The sequence below is a fragment of the Meriones unguiculatus genome, chromosome 7, assembly GCF_030254825.1.
Source record: "Meriones unguiculatus strain TT.TT164.6M chromosome 7, Bangor_MerUng_6.1, whole genome shotgun sequence".
Classification (NCBI taxonomy): domain Eukaryota; kingdom Metazoa; phylum Chordata; class Mammalia; order Rodentia; family Muridae; genus Meriones; species Meriones unguiculatus.
In genome coordinates this window covers 13474457-13493705 of record NC_083355.1, presented here as the reverse complement: position 1 = coordinate 13493705, position 19249 = coordinate 13474457, and the positions used below count along the sequence as shown (strand labels likewise).

Sequence of the window (19249 nt, the reverse complement as noted above, 5' to 3'; positions counted from 1 at the left end):
GGTATACAGTTCAGTGAACTTTTATGTATGCCCAGGCTTCTCAGTCTCTACTTCATTCAGCTCATGTGCAGAACAGTTAAATACCCCTAGCACTTTGTTTTTTCTGGTGTTTGCTCTCTCTTCTCAGACTGGCCTTCACTGATGCCCTCTATGAACCATTGGCCGTTCTCACTTTTCTAGGACCCCATATCAATGGACTTAGCACGTAGCCTTCTGAAAAGGGCTTCTTTCACTGTAGTTTTTTCATGTTGTTTTGTGTATCAATAGTCATTCTTTGTTGCTGACTGCAATGTTAGTATGTGTTAGTATTACAATTTGTGGGCTGTTTCCACTTGATTTTTTAAAGAAGTTACTCTAAGCACCACATTTTACACTTTCTGTGTGGGTATAGATTTTGCATTTCGTTTGGAATTTCTTTGGTCATCTGGTGAGTGCATGATTAACTTTGAAAGACACTGCCAAACTATTTCCGGAATGTCGCTGTCATTTCTCCTGGCCAGCAGCACAGGAGAGTTCTGTGTTCTCCATCCTCACCAGCGCTTTGCATTGCTTGGCTTAGTTTTGGCTGGCCTCGTGTGTTGTTGGGGTATTGCAATATGGTTTGGATTTGCATTTCTTTAGTGACTGGTAACGTTGAGCTGCTTTTTATGCACATAGTTGCCGTTATCCGTATTTCTTCTTTGGTGAAGGGATTGGTGTTTTAAAATAGAGTTTTAACTGACACATAGAAGTTGGACATATTTGAAGGATTCAGGAATGTATTTAAAACCATGTATACAACCTGCGTCAGCAAGAGGGTAGTTGGCATAACCGTCGCCTCAGATCCTTCGTTACTTGTTTTCATCGTCTCCATTCTCCTTGTGAAATATTCAGTTAATTGTTGTCAGAGAGATTGATTTTTGTCCCTGTTTTTATTGGATGGCTTTTATTATGGATAATGGTGAGTTATTCATTTTTTCTTTATTAATACTGCTTTTTCTGTGTTGGAGGTTGAATCAAGGGCCTCACAGCACACAGCACTGAGCCGTGCTTTCCCAGCCACTCATGTGCTATTGATAGAAGCGGTTTATGACTTCAGGATTTGCAAGCATTTTTACCCAGTCTTTAGTTTGTTTTCTCAATATCTTAATAGAGTCTTCACAGATCAAAGCTTGCTTGCAGGATTGTGTACACGTGTGTCAAGTCCAATATTATGTATCAGTTTTATTTTGTGGATAATTCAATTTTTACCTTAATCAAGTCATGGAGATCGTTTCCTTTATTTTCATTTTTTAGACTTTACACTTTGGTCTCCTATTCATTTGGAGTTAATTTACGTATAGTATAACATTAGTCTTACAGCATTGCTTGTTATAAAAATTGTTGTTCTCTTTTATTATGCCTTCATTGAAAATCACAGGTCCATATTTGTATTATTTCATTTTTGTGTTTCTGTTCTCTTCTTTTTTGATCTATTTGTTCTCTAGACAGTACTATAATATCTTGCCTACTATAGCACATCTTAAAATAAGATGCTGTTAGCCCTCCAACTTCATGCTTCTTCAGCATTGTTGCCACTGCTCTTGTTCTTTTACCTTCTCATATAAATTTTAGAATCAGCTTGTTCATATTTGGAACAAATATGCCTGAGTTTTGATTGGTATTTCATTGAATCTAGCAGTCAATTTAAGGAGGACTGTATTTAATTGACAAGTTTTCTTTAATGTATTTTATGATAGTTTCATAGCTTTCCTCATACAGATACTTGATGTGTAATTTTTATTAATTGTTTTACAAATAGGATTATGGAAACGGGAAGTGAAGAAGAAAAATGGGAGAAGCTGGATGCTGAATTTGATCACTTTGTGGTAGATATGAAGCCCTTTGTTCTAAGATTACCCCACAGGTCAGGTAAGATTGTTTTGTTTGAAATTTGTTTGAAATTAGACTCTTACTTATTTTTGAGATATTCTTGCTATGTAACCCTGGCTGGACCGGTGTTCACTATGTAGCCCAGGTTAGCCTCCAACATACAGCAATCTAACCGTTTCAATCTTCCCAGTACTTGGATTGTAGGCATGTGCCACCATATCTAGCTGAAATTAGATTCTTAAAATTAAAAATAATATTATTTAATCAAACCCTTAATATTAGCTATTAATTGTTTTGTTATTGCTGTGACAAAGTACCTGTCAGATGCAACTCAAGAACTTGTTTTGGGTCACAGTTGGAGGGTGCGGAAGACATAGTAGCAGGGCCTCGAGGCAGCTGGCCACGTTGAGTCTGCGGCCAGGCACAGAGAGCGGGGACTGCCGCTTCTCAGCTTGCTTTCTCCTCTTTCTTCAGCCCCGGCCCTCCAGGCCCTGGAATGGTGCTGCACACATACAGGGTAGCTCTTCCGTCCTAGTTAAAACTTTCTGGAAACGCCTTCCTAAACACACCCAGACATGCCTCTCCATGGTGATTCTGAATATCTTCAGTCAAGATCAACGGCCACACAAGTTAACTGTGGAAATAGAAATAAAGTCAAAATTCCCTTTTGAAAAATGTCCTTAATTCTATTTTGTACCATTGATTGTTTACTTTGAGCTGTTCTAGGCTAAATAAAAATTTAGTTATAGTATCCTGTAAGCTTTGGCATTATTTTATGTCACATGTCACGAGTTAGATACTTCTGCTTCTTCACTTTGTCTTTTCTTCCTCCTTTGGAAATGACTTCCATTTCATGAATTGTCTTTTAACCTTTGATAGATTAATTGATAAGATCAACTGTGAAAGACTTGCTGCTTCCGTGCTTCTCATTTCTGTATTATTATTTCAATATTTGAAATGAGAATCTTTGTTTTGTAATAGCAATTTACCGATATTTAAGGGATCAGAGGTTAGCTGCATAGAATTTAGCGGCTCAAGGTGACCATCTAAGCTTCAGGGGCATGTTATTGACTGTGAGGGCAATTCAGATTTGGTAGGCAATGAGTAAAGGGGGGTATGGAGTGGGGCCAAGAAGCTATGGCATTTATTTCTTCTAAGTCCTCATTTCCACGAGATGTCTGAGTGGACTTTAGATCCAAAGTGAGGCGCTGACGCAATGCCACAGACTTATTGCATGGAGCTGCACTGAGAGACAGAGTGTGACAGAGAAAGAATGCAGTCTTTGCTCAGTTATCGTTCTGGAGGCTGCAGCCTTCTCTTGAACTGTCTTCTTCTGCCTCTTTTCTTATCTTGTTGATTAGCTTTTCCTTTCTTCCTCTGTCATATTTCAGATATCATGGCTTCAAGTTCCATTTCTTCACATCCATGGCTGACTCATAGTAATTTCAAATAGTGTGTAGGGATACATCTATATCACATCCTCTTCTGATATTCATTGCCTTAAAACAACAAACAAACAAACAAACACACTTTTAACTCTATTTATTCATTTGTTCACTTTACATCTTAATCGTATGTAATCCCCATTCTCTTCTTCTCCTGGTCCTACCCTCTCTTCTTTCCCCTTCCTCCCTTCCTCCACCTCTCAGGAAAAGCTTCCCCCGACACCCTACTAACCCTCCCCAGAGCTTCAAGTTGCATCACGACTGAGCACATCTTCTTCCACAGGGGGTGGAAGGCAGCCCCACCAGGGGGAAGTGATTGAAAAGCAGGCAACAGAGTCCATGTCAGAAACAGCCCCCGCTCCACTTACTAGGGAACTCACAAAAGGACCAAGTTGCCCATTTGGTATATATGCATAGGGGGCCTAGATCCAGTCCATGCATGGTCCTTGGTTGGTGCTTCAGTCTCTATAGGTCCCCCTTGCTCCAGGTTAGTTTGCTCTGCTGGTCTTTTTGTGCAGCTCCTGTCCCCTCTGGGTTCTTCTGTCCTTCCCCCAACTCTTCTACAAGGCTCCCTGTGCTCTGCCTGGTCTTGGCTGTGAGTCTCAGCCTGTTTTCATCCTTTGCTGGGTGGAGCCTCTCAGAAGACAGTTCTGCAGGCTCCTGTCTTACCACATTCTCTTATTTTGTCTTCCTTTAAAAATAGATTTTAGGTATGTAGAATTGTGTAAATATAACCTTAAATATGACATGGTCTATATTTAACATTCATGGCCCTCTTTTTACTACTTCACAATGAACATGTAGGAACTCATATCCTATTTAAGAACTAGAAACTTATACCAGCTCATTTAGTCTTACAGCTAACTCTACCTTTGACAGTGGGCTTTTCTACCACTTTAAGTAGAGAACAAGCTCTCTGTTAATCAAGTTATACCGTAGTGTGTGCATTGAATATAATGTAGACATCAGTTTGCTATAAGACATGAAGAAAAAACATATTTTTCAGCTATTTGCTCAAGCTTATCAGTTCCACTTCTGTATTTTCTTTTTGTATAAAGTACACTGGATATTAAAGTTTGCTTAGTGATCACATAATTTTCGAAGCAAAAATATACACTTTTTAAAAAGGCCTACCTCTTATACCTGTAGTGAGATTATAAAATAGTAAATCCAGCCTTAGTGATTTTTTTTTGTAGGCAAAACAATAAATGAATATGGCCTTCATAAGCCAAGAGATTAGTGATTTGTATAATATATATATAATCCACAAATTGAGTTAGACTGATAAAAGTATCAGAGTAGTGTTCGTGAGAGTTAAAAATCCTGTGTCCCAGCAGGATAATACACTCAGTGGGTCATTATATGTGGATTAAACTGCGATACATTTTTAGGTAGATTCTTTTAAAAGGATAATTATTTCATGAAATTACACATGAAAAGTACTCAATTATTTTAGAGATAGTAAAATAAAATCTTAAATCAACTACAAATCCCTTGAAATTATTGGCTTTAATAGATAAAATGTTTGGATTTAATTTTGGAGATAATATGTACTGGTTGGTAGTCAGAGGTTGCATTTTATCTTTCTATGATTGTGCAGTTAGGAGTTAGGAATGGCCTTTTCATTGTGTCAAAAGTTATTTAATTGGTGCAAAATTACAACGAAAATTTACCTAAAAGCTGATAGTATTCAGAAATTTTATTTTAACTTACTTTCAAAGACAGATTCTAGGAATCCTATTTTTATGAAAATATGTATGCACAACCACAACTACTAATAAAGTTAAATTGTAGACTGGCAGTATGCAGTCCGTTCTCCAGCCCACACCCACTCTTTTGTTGTCGTAACATTTTACTGAAATGTAGCCATGCATTTGCTGGCCTATGGTTTATTAGTGCCTTTTCAGTAAGGCGGCTAGAGTAAGGTATGGCGGAGATCACATGGTCCAGAAAGCTTGAAGCATTTACAACTGGTCCCTTTAGAGAAGTTGCCGGAAGCTTGGTCTAGATTACAGGGGATGCTGACATAGGCCTTTGTAATTTAATATATTATCATTGAAATGTCAGGTTTTGCATAGATCTTGTGTGCTTACAGAACGGCAGAGGTGTGCTCTTTGGATCAGAAAGCTGTGCGAGCCCTCCGGAACAGGTGCAGGAGTCGTGGGTAGGAAGAATCGGAACCTGTATGCAAAGTTGTTACTGCACATGCTGCAGCGAGGAGCCCTCGAAGGCCCCTTTACACACCGCCCCGAGCCGGGAACGCTGAAGACACTACCATCCTACATGGTAGGTGCCGTCAGTCACCATGTAGTTGGTTCATTTCTTTAAGAGTGGGCATGATTTATCACCCCTTTGGGAATGACAATAATACTGTTAAATGCACTGGATAATACATAAGCTAAAACTTTTCTCATTCTCATTTTCCCCAATTTCAATAGAAAGCATTGTTCTGTTACATTTTATTCACTTATATTCCCTTTTATAAAAACGAAACTTAAAATTGACCTTTACTAATTTTCAAATTTGACTCTTTTTAAGTACTCAGTAAATTCTAGTTTATTAATTCTTTCATATATATTATTTAGCATCAGTTTAATGGCTTTTAGAAGCTCCTTTGTAGTCTGTTGATAACAGCAAGTTAGATTTTAAAAGTGGTTTTCTATAGCTGATCTAATTATATCAGCTTTGTTATGACACACTTTATGGCTGGTTGATGAATTGTCCCTGTCTTGCTCCTCATAAACATAAACCTGCCTCTTGGTTTGTGTGGGTTTATGAGTATGATATCTGCCTGGACAGATAACTAACATATATATATATATATATATATGTATATGTATATATATGTACATATATATGTGTATATATATATGTATATATGTATATGTATGTGTGTATGTGTGCATATATGTATGTGTGTATATATATGTATGCATATATATACACATATATATTTATTTACTCAAAATAATTATAATAATTATAATTATAAAATATAGAATAATTATAAATAATATGATTATAAAATATAGAATTTGTCTACACTTCAGCAATTTACTAAACAAAGTGACACGTCATATTATATACCAGAGGATAGTCCCTTCTTTTGGTGGAGATGCAGGAACTTTTAATGCTGTTATCCATTGTAAAAGAAGTACCATACATCGCTTAGGCCAAGATCAACAGTACTGGGGAAAGTAGTTACTTGGCTTTGTGCATTTAGTTAGACATTAGAGTGAATACATCAGGCTCCCTAATTATCTGTGAAGCTTCCACCCCCTGTCCCCCACAGATTCCCAAAACAGTACACAGGATAGAATTGTTTGTGCTGTCCTGTACAGTATTAAGTGGCTGTAAGTAGGTAGTTGCCTTAGGCAGGGCTTCTGTTGCTGTGATATTGGGGAGGAAAGGGTTTATTTTGCTCATGTTTTCACATCACAGTCTGTCATTGAGGGAGATTAGGACAGGCACCTGGAGGCAGAACTGAAGCGGAGCCCATCGAGGTATGCTGCTTCCTGGCTTGTTCCTCATGGCTTGTTCAGTACCCAGGGCCACCAGCCCAGGGCCGGTACTGCCTACCGTGAGCTGACGCCTTCCACATCAGCCACAAGGAAGTGTCCTCTACGCTTGCCCACGCGGCAGTCTCAGTCAAGGTTTTCTCTTCCCAAATAACTCCAGCTTGTGTCAAGCTGACATGGAACTTGCCAGCGTAGTAGTATATACTGTGCAAATAGGTCGCGCTAGAGAGAGTGCAACAGAGATTTTGAAAGTTTATTACAACTTAGAATAATTCCCAATTTAAAACTTATGTGTGGAATTTTCCATTTATTGCATCAGGCCATGGCTGACTGCAGGCAACTCAGGCCATGGAAAGAGAAGTAGTGTGTGAGCAAGACAACTGTATCTCATTAAAAAAGAAATCATCCTTCGTTCCATTTCAGATGAGGGGTCAGGGGTTGCCATTTCCTGAAGAGTAGCCCCTGGAGGACTTCTGTGTAGACTTAGGTAATTGTTACACAAGTAAAGTTTTCTCCAGAGCATATTATGCAGACTAGCTCATTCAAACTAATGGCCAAGTGTCACTTCAGTGTCTAAAATGGAGCATTTTATGAAGCACATGAGATGCTGAGATATGAATATACTGTGCCACGTTTTTCCATTCACAGTCAATTTTTGAGTTGTAGGGAAGGACTCTATTTTACAAGGATAGTGAGGCCTGGAGCTTTGTGTTGGCCTTCTAGGGAGTGAGCAGTATGGCTGGAACCAATGTCTCTGTTTTGTAGTTCCCACTTCACCGAGGGGTTGTTAATTTCAGTTTTCATTTCTAGCACGTTTTAATTGTGGCTACTCAAATACTGATTTTGTGTATATATGTGCACACATGTGCAGATTCATTGATTATTACAGGAAGAAATACAGTAGGATATAATTTTTTAAGTTTTCTATTTAAATATAAAGCAGTAGTTCTCAATTTGTGGGTCATAACTCATTTGGAAAACCTCTGTTTTTAAGATGATTCATGACAATAGCAAAATTGCAGTTATGAAGTAGTAATGAAGTAAGTTATGGTTGGGGGGTCACCACAACATGAGGAACTATATTAAAGGGTCACAGCATTAGGAAGGTTGAGATCCACTGCCAAAAAGTTAATATCACTTCCTTGTATAAATAATTATTCCAAGATTTAGCTGCCTTATAATTTTACTGTCCATTAGGTTTCTTATATAGTAGAACCTAACTGAAATGTAACTATATTAATTATCTTACTTTAATATTTCATAATTTATTATATACTAGATGATAAGTTTTATATATTTGTAATTGAATTTAAATAGGATATTTTAAAAGCTTTTGCCAAACTTTAAAAATGTATGGAAAATTATAAATTTTCTTGATAGTGCATTTTATAAGAGTGATTTCTCTGATTTTTTAAAACTAGTCCATCTATTTTGATGAACCAAATCCAGCACAACCAAAAAGTTCAAGCTCGGAGAAGTTACCCGAGTGGATAATGGGCGAGCTGGAGACAAGTGATCAAAGATTAAGTGACTCCTGCCAATTTTCTTCTGGAGAAGAGAACACAGTGCTGCTGTCAGGAAGTGAGAGCCACAGGTACGCCACCGCAGCTGCGTTTTACGTTGTAAACATGTTCTCTGCTCTGGCTCCTATACTGAAGCCTTTTCTTTTTAATAACAAGGATTTGGTTTACTTTATATTTTTGCTAATATCGAGGGCTGTGAATAGATGTCAGGTAGATAAAAATAACAGGTTTTAAACATTTACTACATATTTAAGATTCTGTTACATTTTAAGTCATTTGTGAATATCTGTTGACTCTCCTTCTCTCGGTGTGTTTGTATGCGTGTGTATGTGCGTGTTTCATTGTTTGGGAAGTGTGCCTGAGAATCTTAAGTAACAACTGCATGCTTTCCTATATGACAGAGCCATAAAATGCAACACTCTGCACATTTGTGTTGCGTCTTTTGCTTGAACACCTCTCTGTCCCTGAGTAGTGCTCACTAGTTTCATTTAATGAGATAAAAATATAGATTTGACCCATTCAGCTGCCTTTTTAGTAGAGTTAAGCCTATGTTAGTAGAGTTAAGTTTAGTTACACCTACGTACGATTTTTAGTACACATAAAAATAAACTTCTAGTTATAAAGATGTACCAAAAGTTATTGGTCATAGATGTACCAAATGTAACTGTAATTGGTACGGTATAATTTTTGGCCTTTAAGAGGGAGAAAATTAAATTCTGATTTTTCCTGTTGGCACTGGAGTTTCTTGAAATGTTGAAAATACTGGATGGTGTCAGTTAACATGTGCCACACTTCATGCTTCGCTCCTGGCTGTTCTCTTGGTGGTTTTAGTTTTATGAATTTGTTTCTGTTAACAAAACAGTCTTTCTTGCCCACTGCGCTTTCTTTGGTCTATTTCTTATTCAATGTTCAGTAATTGGAGGTGCAGCAAGTATAGATGTAGTCGGGTTGTGCATCTTTCAGACTTGAGATGGGGAAGAGCAGATGAACACAAGTCAACGAGTCCATGAGATAATTCTATTAGAAAGAGAAAACAGACTAGAATGGAGAAATAATGAAGGAAGAGTGGTGTCCTCAACATAGCGATCAGTTTTTTTGTTTGTTCGTTGTTTTTGGTTCTTTTTGCTACTCTTAAAAATCTGAAAACCTGGCACTCCTTTTGTAAGTTAGCCATGGGGTCATAGTTACAGATGAGTAATTATATTTGGTCACCCTGTCACTGTAGTATGCTGTGAGTGAATTTTACAGTATTTACATGTGTTAGTGAGCATGAGCCCTTTTTCTTTAAGTAGACTTTAAAATAAAGTGTTTTTCTGTTTTGATATTGTATGAAAAGTACAGAGAAGAAGAGTGTATAAAGAGGGATCAGGTACTTCAAGAAGGGAAGGGGGTCATGTGTTTGCCAAAGTGCAGAATTTGGTAGCATAATCACGTATCTGTTGCCTATTGAAATTCTACAGCTGTGATTTAAACTAGTTTTAGGTGGAGGGGAGAAGTGCGCAGAAGGCGTTGATGCTCTAGACATGTGCAGTTGTGTAAATGCTTCTGGAGGTTGATGCATGCATACAAGGATGATTCAGGGCAGGAAAGACACTAACAGGAGTCTAGGGGAATGCGTATTTTCTTCTCTGGACCACAAGACAAAGCTGGAGAAAAATCCAGTGAAAGTACCCTTAAAACAACAACAACATTTATTTATTTAGTTAGTTATTAATTGTGTGTGTGTGTGAGTTGTGCACGTGTGTGCATTGAATGTATGATGTGTGACTGGGTGCCCATGGGAGCCAGAAGAGGAAGATGGATTCCCTGGAGCTGCAGTTACAGGCAGTTGTGAGCTGCCCAACTTGGGTGCTGGGATCCAAAGTAGGGTCCTCTAAAAGAGCAGCAAGAGCTCTCAACTGCCAAACTACGCCTCCAGCCCCAGGGGAAGTACTATTTACTTGTCACCCAGTCACTTTTCTAGAAAATGAAAACATAATAAAATCCACACATTAAGAAATAATTTATCTTTTTTTTTGTCCACTGTGCTAGCTACCATTTTTTCATTGCTGGGACAAAATATTTGATAAAAGCAATTTAAAGAGGGAGGGGCTTGTTTTAGTTCAGTCTCAGCGAAGGCATGTTAGTAGGAGTGTGGTGTCTGCTCACATCATGTCTGCAGTCAGGAAGCCAGGGAAGATGATTGCTGGTGCCCAGCTGGCTTTCTGCTCTCCCCCTCTCCCCTCAGCACAGCACCGCAGCGCTGAGATGGCCTGCCTACATTGAGGTGCATTTTTCTCCCTCAGTTAAGCCTCTCTGGAAATATCTTACAGACATGCTCGCAAGCGTATCTCCTGAGTGGGTCCAAGTCTCATCCACCTCACAGGGAAAACTAACCATCACCTTATCTGATTAAATGAAGTTTAATAGGAAAAGGTACTTGATTACAGGCATTAGCTATTGTATGCTAAATGAAAAGCTGGCTCTCTGTTGGCTCTCATCAGTCCTATCTGTCCTCCACTCACAGCCTTGCTCCTGGTGACCCTGCCGCTTCCTGTAGTGCTCCATGGGTCTCTGTTGCACTCATTGCATTTGCAAATATCCAATTCTCGTTCTGTGTTAAGATTCCATCTTCAAGAGTTAGGAATGGTGTCTTTTATACTTGTGATTTCTTTTCAGTTTCTCATAGCAGGTGGAAGCAGGTTAGAAATTTCATGTCTTTATATTCAGTTGAGTTACACGTGTGCTTGAATAAAGATTATTAGTCACTGCTACATATTTAATTTACTATGCACAGAGACCTTCTAAGGTAGGCGTACTGTAGCAGAGGTAATACTTCAAAAGAACTTTAAAATTGAACTTCTGGGGAATGTAGAGGGGAGGATAGATTTTAAAAGTGATGGAGGAAACATGGCCTCGCACTATAGAGATGCCTGTACACACCGTGAGACATGGCCCTGAAGGAGCCGAAATGGACATGCTGAAGGTCCTTCTGTCCAGCTCAGTGTCGTGGGGCTGATGCTCAGTTAGGGTCAGAAAGCACTCCTCAGGGCATTTCATACTCCTTGAATACCTATGGCTTGATTTATTTCAAAATTTAAATTTTATTTAAGCTTTAATCCATGTGTGCATTACTTAACAAGTATTTGTCATTTTACACACATGGAGACATTTAAAAAATAACACTAACATTTATTTTAGCTAAAGTTACAAAGATTGGTTTGAAGGCCGACTCCATGTGTGCTTGAGCTGAGCAGTCCACAAAGGCGCGCTTTCACTCTTCTCTCTAAGCTTGCTCCTTTTCTCCAAGTGGTCATACTGTGCTAACGAAGAAGTTGGTATCTGTTAATGTTGACCTACTACATCTAATAACTTCTGTAAGAAATTGTTTTAAAAAGTTTAAGAGGCTTATAATATTTGACACATGTATGTTTTTATAGTGAATAATTTATTGTTACTTAGAACTGAAGTTTAATGCTGCCTCATAAATTTTACAGCCACTTCAACTTGTCCTTTGAAAAACCTCTTTAATCTTAAAAGATTTTCCCCCTTAGTGTTTCTTTTTTGATCACTTTATAAAACCCTGCTTTACTTAGACCTTTTTGTATGTGAAGCATTTCTAATGGCATTTTAGATGATGCTGTTTGTGCCCTAGCCTTTTTATATTATTAAAGATGCAGAGTTCTTTTGAAGCCTTTTTGTTAGGATCCCTATTCAGGAGAGATGACACCTTTCCTTTACCTTTATTCTTTTGTAGGTTGGTAGCAGCCTCGTTTCACACTCCCTAGAAGGATTATGAGGCTGTATTCTAGCTCTTATTATCATGCTTCTTTTTTGTCTCTCAAATATACACCATGCATTAGTATATTTAGCATTTTACACCCAAAACTCCAGTTCTAGTCACTCCTGAGATTCTCCTTTGCTTGCTGTTTTTCATATTCCTTGGTTTACGTTCTGTTATTACCCATGTTTTATTTTAGAAGACCCACTGATCTGAATTGCATTACTATTTTATTAAAATTCTGGTATTGCATTTTTGTCTTCAGTATCTGGCTTTTTCTTGACAAAGAATTACTGTAGTTATATTTGACCTTAGTTGGTTATGACTTTATAAAATGTTTCTAAGGAAATCATAGGCATCCAGGTCTGTAATTATTATTTTTTTTTATTATGGGTTATTTGTTTAAGGTAGCCCCCAGAACCTGATTCCTGATACCTGTGTATAATTTCCCTCCCCTGGGTAAGGGCAGGGCCTGACTTGTTTCTAAGCAATCGAGTACGTCAATGGTGATGTCCCTCCTTGGGTTGTCAGCATCATCTTGTCTAGAGTCTCGTTGTCATGCTCTTTGTTGACTATGAAGAAGCACCTTCCATGATTCATGTAGCCACAGGAAACCGAGTGTCAATGGTCATGGGAACAGGGAAGTGGATCTTTCTGTAGTTGAGTATCCAAATGAAAACAGCTTTCAGCAAATCATGGCTGAAGCCTTGCGAGGTCACAAGCAGAGGACTGAGCTCAGCTGTGCCTAGACTTCCACAGAAGTATGAGAAGATATGTGCATATTATTTAAAATTCCTCAGTTACTGATAGTATTATGTACGTGAAGGATGCAGCCTTTATCTTAATGTAGAAAACTATGTATACTTGTAGGTGTCTCAGTGTAGAGTATGCAGAATTAAAGTCAAGGTTTTGTATGTTCTTTCTTTCCTACTTTCTTATGAGAGGTAATCCCATTAACAATTTGGTACATACTATTCTATAACCAACATCTATGCCCATATGAATAAGAAATTATGAAATATAAGTGTATTACTTTATAACTTTCTTATTTTCAGTTAGGTCTTAAAACCATTAACACGTAGCTTAAAAAAAAAAAAACACCTTTTAAGCCTGTCTTTACTGCTTTCTGTTCTTATTGTTATAAAGAATGTTTTGGTCCACACCCTAACGCCTAGCTCATTGTTTATCTTGGATGCAAATATGCCTGGGATTTGTTTTAATCCTTTAACCCTTTAAAGGAGAGATTGTCATTCAGACACTAAGAGGGCCATGTGGAGAAGCCCAGGTTTTGTTCAGGAGGCAGAAGTAGCAGAGGGGAACACATAGGTGAAAACACCCCTTAAAAACTATAATTGTAGGAAGTGGTTAGGTATGAAGTAAAACAGATCTTGGAGTAGTGGTTGGAGTGGATAAAATATGGTTTCCATGAGATACTGTGGAATTAAACAGCTTTGGCCGTTAGTTTGGCCTAACTGCTGACAACAGCTCGCCAGTTGTATCAAGACTAGACTTACATTCTCTCATGAGTTTTAGACTATCATGGATTCCTACAAGATAAGTTGCGATTATTAGTTGATTTATGATCTTGTATGATGGCTTAAAATAGTGTATATGGGCTATCTTGGGAAGATATTTTAAGATAAATAAGGTTTTAAAAAGTATTTAGATGTATAGTGAACTATATTTGTATATAGAAGAGTTTTAAGAGGTGGTGTATGTGTGTGTATGTATAAAATTACTAGGTGTCATCTTTAGTGAGTGGAACTTGCCTGGAGTATGGAGATTACAGCTTTCTTTTTTGTATACAGGTTTGCTGCTTTTAGTGACCACACATTTATATTTTTATAGGTTCTGTCACATTGCCTTCTAAAATGCCAAACGTTTATTAAGATTTTTGGGTATACACATTTTTAATGTTGGTGCTAAAATTAATACACTTAACTATATAACAAACATATCTATGGATGTAACAAATCTTTATGTCGATTAAACATAAGAATGAAAATTTCCTGATGAGCAATAATTCCACATATTGTAAATTCCACTTGTTTTCTAGTTTGTTAAAGCAAGAAAGCCAAGTGAGGCCATTTGTGTCATTTTAGGAATGCCTAATGTATGTAGATACTATTCTGGACATATTTTCTAAGTTACCTGGATTGACCTTTTCTGTAAGTCTAGGAAGCTGACAGCATTGGTCCTTTGTGGAGCTAAGGCAGCCTCAGGAATTCAAAGGGCACTCCCAGCAGTGTGTCTGGTGTTGGAATGCAGGTTGATGGATTGTGTTTCTAGGATAACTTTTAGCTATAAGTAGCTTAGGCAGAAAGTGTAAAAATTTCATTTTTGTTATAGCATGGTCTGGTGTTTTATATTTAATGAATTGCCCCACCCCGAGATTCTTACTCTTCTAAGAGCAGAGCCCCAGGTGGAGGTTACAAAGTGATGCTTTGTAACCCTGCCTCCAAATAATCCTTGATTGGCTAAAATTGCCTACACACCTGGGCAGGGCAGAAGTGAGATGCAGAGTTGAAGGACACAGCATTGTGGGAGGGGAAGAGGAGATGACGAGAGAGAGAGAGAGAGAGAGAGAGAGAGAGAGAGAGAAAAGAGGAGAGAAAGAAGCAGAGACCATGACTTAGAAGAGACACAGAGACACGGCTGGGAGTTTACTCTGAGGATCAGTGATAGAAGCGGCTCAGATGAAAAGCATGTGCAAGTAATAATGAGAATGGTGGATGGGAAGAAGGCCAGATAGGAATCATTAGAGCAAATGACGTGATGTGGGGTTGGGAGGTAACACGGTAGTCTCGGGGATTTATATCTGCCCAGCCCCAGAGTTTAAGACATGTTAAAAATCTAATAGGTGTCTGTGCCTTTTATTGATCCATGATATGATATGATATGATAGTGGGTAAAATAGTAACTGCCATAATAATCCATGGATTAATAATAAACATTAATAACTGTATTTTTAATAACACATTTTTTCTTAAAAATTTAGTATGTGTATGTGTGTTTTGCATGTATGCATATCTATGTGCAGTGTGCATGCAATGCCTGAGAGGGCCAGAAGAGGGCATCAGGTCCCCTGGGACTATAGTTATAGGTGGTTAGGGGCTGCTGTGTAGATTCTGGGAATGTAACACGTGTTCTCTGGAAGAGCCCTTAACTGCTGAGCCATCTTTCCAACCATTTTGTCTGCTTTTTGCTCTGTGCCATCCCCACAGTCTTGGCAGTTATTTCTTTGTCCTTTGTTGTTTCTAGGATGAGCTGAAATGAGGAGGTTTGCCGTGGTTCAAATCCTACTTCTGATACTTGGTAACCATCTGTCCTCAGGCGAGTTACTTAATTTCTCTAAACCCAAGTTTCATCATTTTGTAAAATGAGGTTATATGCAAGTCAGTGTCAGGAGAGAGTGAACGGTACATGTGGAGCCTTCAGCACAGGACCTACTGAGTATCCGCTATGGCTGCTGCCGTTGTTGCATGTGGTTGCTATTATCACAGTTCTTCCAGGGGTTCACTTGTCATTGTCTGCTCTCTTGTTTTATAGTGATACGATCCTGCCAGAGGCTTGTCTCAAATCTAGCCATCAACTGTTTTCAGCTTCTAGTCTTCTTGTAGTCTCAAAAAAAAAAAAAAAAAAAAAGTAATTTGCATCAGGTGGAAACGTTTTGTTTGTAACTGTACACTACCAGAAGAGGTTGTTGTGGTTGTTTGTTTTTGAGACAGGAGCTCACATATTCCAGACTGGCCTTGAACCTGCTAAGTAGCTGAGAATGAGCTGGAGTTTCAGCTGTGTGTGCATGGACATATGTGGGCCAGGGGATTAAACCCGGAGCCTGGTGCAGGCTAGGCAAGCACTCCACCAACTGTTCTGCATCCCCAGCCCCAAAACTGAGGAAAGTACGTAAGAGATGATTTGTTGGCATATTTATTCAAGGGAATTAGTTAAGCCCCACTTCTCAGGATGCAGGGAACACAGAGCGTGGTGCCCTGTGCTGTACATACATGCAGCTGTGTAGGTACCCGGTAAACTACTCCATGTCATTTCTGTCTTCTTTCCACATTCTCTTCCCAAAGACAGAACCTATGAAGCTAACAGGTTGCATTCTTACAATTCCGTGAAAGATATTTTGAACCTTTTTTTAAATAGAGTATTATTAATTCTGTAATTTTCCAGCGAAATATGATGTTGTCTGGTGGTTTGTCTCCAAGGTGCAGTTGGACTCTGGGATAGACCAAAATGGAAAATAATACCTACTTAATAGCACTTATTTTTATTTGAGAGTTTAATTTAATGTCAGGAGTTACCATGAGTACATATGTATGTGGTGTGTACATGTGTGTGTTTGGGCACGTGGGGGCCAGAAGTAGATGCTGGGTCTTTCTCAGCCCTTTTCTGCTTTATTTGTTGAGATAGGGTTTCTCACTAAACTAGGGTTTCTTACTGGTCCTGGAGCTCAGGACTTGGCTAGGCTGGCTGGCCAGTAAGACCCTGACATCTCTCTGTTTCTGCTTCCAAAACACTTGGATTTCAGTGCTGCCTTGCCAGATTTATGATGTGGTGGGGATACACAATCATCATGCCTGTATAAGCAAGAAATTTACCAACTGAACCCTCTCTCAGCCTTACCATTTCTGGATTGTTAGAATAAAATACTTTATACCTGTATGAAGGTAAATAACTCAATAAAAATGTTATTCCATCGTGTAAATGTACCACAATTTCTGTATCCATTCCTCCGTTGAGGGACATCTGGGTTGTTTCCAGGTTCTGGCTATTATGAATAAAGCTGCTACAAACATGGCTGAACAAATGTCCTTGTTGTGTACTTGAGCATATTTTGGATATATGCCTAGGAGTGGTATAGCTGGATCTTAAGGTAGCACTATTCCTAGTTGTCTGAGAAAGCGCCAGATTGATTTCCTAAGTGCTTGTACAAGTTTACCTTCCCACCAGCAATGGAGGAGGGTTCCCCTTTCTCCACAACATCTTCAGCATGTATTGTCACTTGAGTTTTTGATCTTAGCCATTCTGATGGGTGTAAGGTGAAATCTCAGGGTCATTTTGATTTGCATCTCCCTGATGACTAAGGACATTGAACATTTCTTTAAGTGTTTCTCTGCCATTTTATAATCCTCTACAAAGAATTCTCTGTTTAGAGGGCCTCTGAAAGATTCTACCTAGCAGTGTGTATCGAAGAAGATGCTGAGACTCATAACCAACCTTGGGCAGAGTGCAGGGAATCATATGAAAGAAGGAGTTAGTAAGACCTGGAGAGGACAGGAGCACCACAAGGACAAATATATCTGGGCACAAGGGTCTTTTCTGAGACTGATTCTCCAACCAAGGACCATGCATGGATATAACCTAGAACCCCTGCTCAGACGTAGTCCATGGCAGCTCAGCATCCAAATGGGTTTCCTTAGTAAGGGGAAAGGGACTGTCTCTGACACAAACTCAGTGGTGGGCTCTTTGACCTCCCCAGGGAGGAGCGGCCTTGCTAGGACATAGAGGAGGAAATTGCAGCCAGTCCTGATGAGACCTGATAAACCAGGGTCAGACAGAAGGGGAGGAAGACTTCCCCTATCAGTGGACTTAGAGAGGGACAGGAAGAAAATGCAGGAGGGTGGGTAGGGTTGGGAGGGAATGAGAGAGGGGGCTACAGCTGGGAAGCAAATAAACTGTAATTAATATAAAAAATAAAAATTAAAAAATTAAAAAATATTATTACATTATTTAAAGTTTTTCAGTTAAAAATGAACAAAATGAGTTAGAGGGTGTACAGATAGTTTTATGTCAACTTGACACAAGCTAAAGTTATCTGAAAGGAGGGACCCTCAATTGAGAAAATGCCCCTTTGAGATCTGGCTGTAGGAGGATGGACATCAGAAGAAAACAGGAAACAACCTAGGAACCTGCCACAGAGGGCCTCTGAAAGGCTCTGCCCTGCAGACTATCAAAGCAGATGCTGAGACTCATGGCCAACTGTTGGGTAGAGTGCATGGACTCTTATGTAAGAAGTGGGAGATAGTAAGACCTGGAGAGGACAGGAACCCCACAAGGAGAGCAACAGAACCAGAAAATTTGAACACAGGGGTCTTCCCAGAGACTCATACTCCAACCAAGTACCAGGCATGGAGATAACCTAGAACCCCTGAACAGATGTAGCCCATGGCAGTTTAGTGTCCAAGTGGGTTACACAGTAATGGGAAGAGGGACTGCCTCTGACATGAACTGATTGGCCTGCTCTTTGATCACCTCCCGCTGAGGGGGGAGCAGCCTTACCAGGCCACAGAGGATGACAATGCAGCCACTCCTGATGTGATCTGATAGACTAAGATCAGAAGGAAGGAGAGGAGGACCTCCCCTATCAGTGGACTTGGGGAGGGAGGGTGGGGCCGGGAAAGATCTGACTGTAGGGCATTTTTTTAAAATTAATGATTTATGGGGGAGGGTCCAACCCATTATGGGTGGTGTCATCTCTGAGCTAGTGGTCCTGGGTTCTATAAGAAAGCAGGCTGAGCAAGCCAATAAGCAGCACCTCTCCCTGGCCTCTGCATCAGTTCCTGCCTCCAGGTTCCTGCCCTGCTTGAATTCCTGTCCTGACTTTCTTTGCTGATGAACAGTGATGTGGAAGTGTAAGCTGAATAGAATGTACCCTTTCCTCCACGTGCTTCTTTGGTCATGGTGTTTCATTGCAGCGTTGTAACCCTGACTAAATGAACTCTGGCCTCTGAACGCTGCTTCCCAGTGGAGGAAGTACGTCACCTCTATTCATCGTGGACTTGTTTAACTTATTGGTAGGAAAATTCATTTCTTCATGTATCATAAGGAGTCTAGATTATTTAAAAATTAGGTTTGTTGGAACATGATATACACACATTTCCACATCAACTTGAGGCTAATTTTATACCAATTGGAACTTATCTTTTAACTTTTATTGGGTCAGCTAAATGATATATGTATTCATGCTTATAAGAAAGGACTTTGAGAATAATTATCCTGCTTTAAATGATTACAGGGGACTATAGTTTTTGTGTGTTTGCTTTCATGAGGGTTTTCCATGCCCTATTTGATGGTAGCTTTTAGTGTGGAATGAGAAATATAGTCATAGTCTGACTTTATGGAAAATGTGCTTTGCTTTACAAT

The 19249-nt window shown here is 39.2% G+C and overlaps 1 protein-coding gene across 5 annotated transcripts in view; it reads left to right on the top strand.

Moving 5' to 3' along the window:
• The window catches only part of Cep112 (centrosomal protein 112), a 412140-nt gene that overhangs the window by 4716 nt on the left and 388175 nt on the right, over positions 1-19249 (top strand). For 3 of the 5 annotated variants that reach the window (XM_060386504.1, XM_060386500.1, XM_060386503.1), the window contains exons 2-4: positions 1781-1890; positions 5392-5582; positions 8236-8408. In XM_060386504.1, coding sequence (XP_060242487.1) covers positions 1785-1890; positions 5392-5582; positions 8236-8408 — 470 coding nt within the window. In that variant the 5' untranslated portion in view covers positions 1781-1784. The other 2 variants (XM_060386502.1, XM_060386501.1) reach the window with 2 other exon arrangements.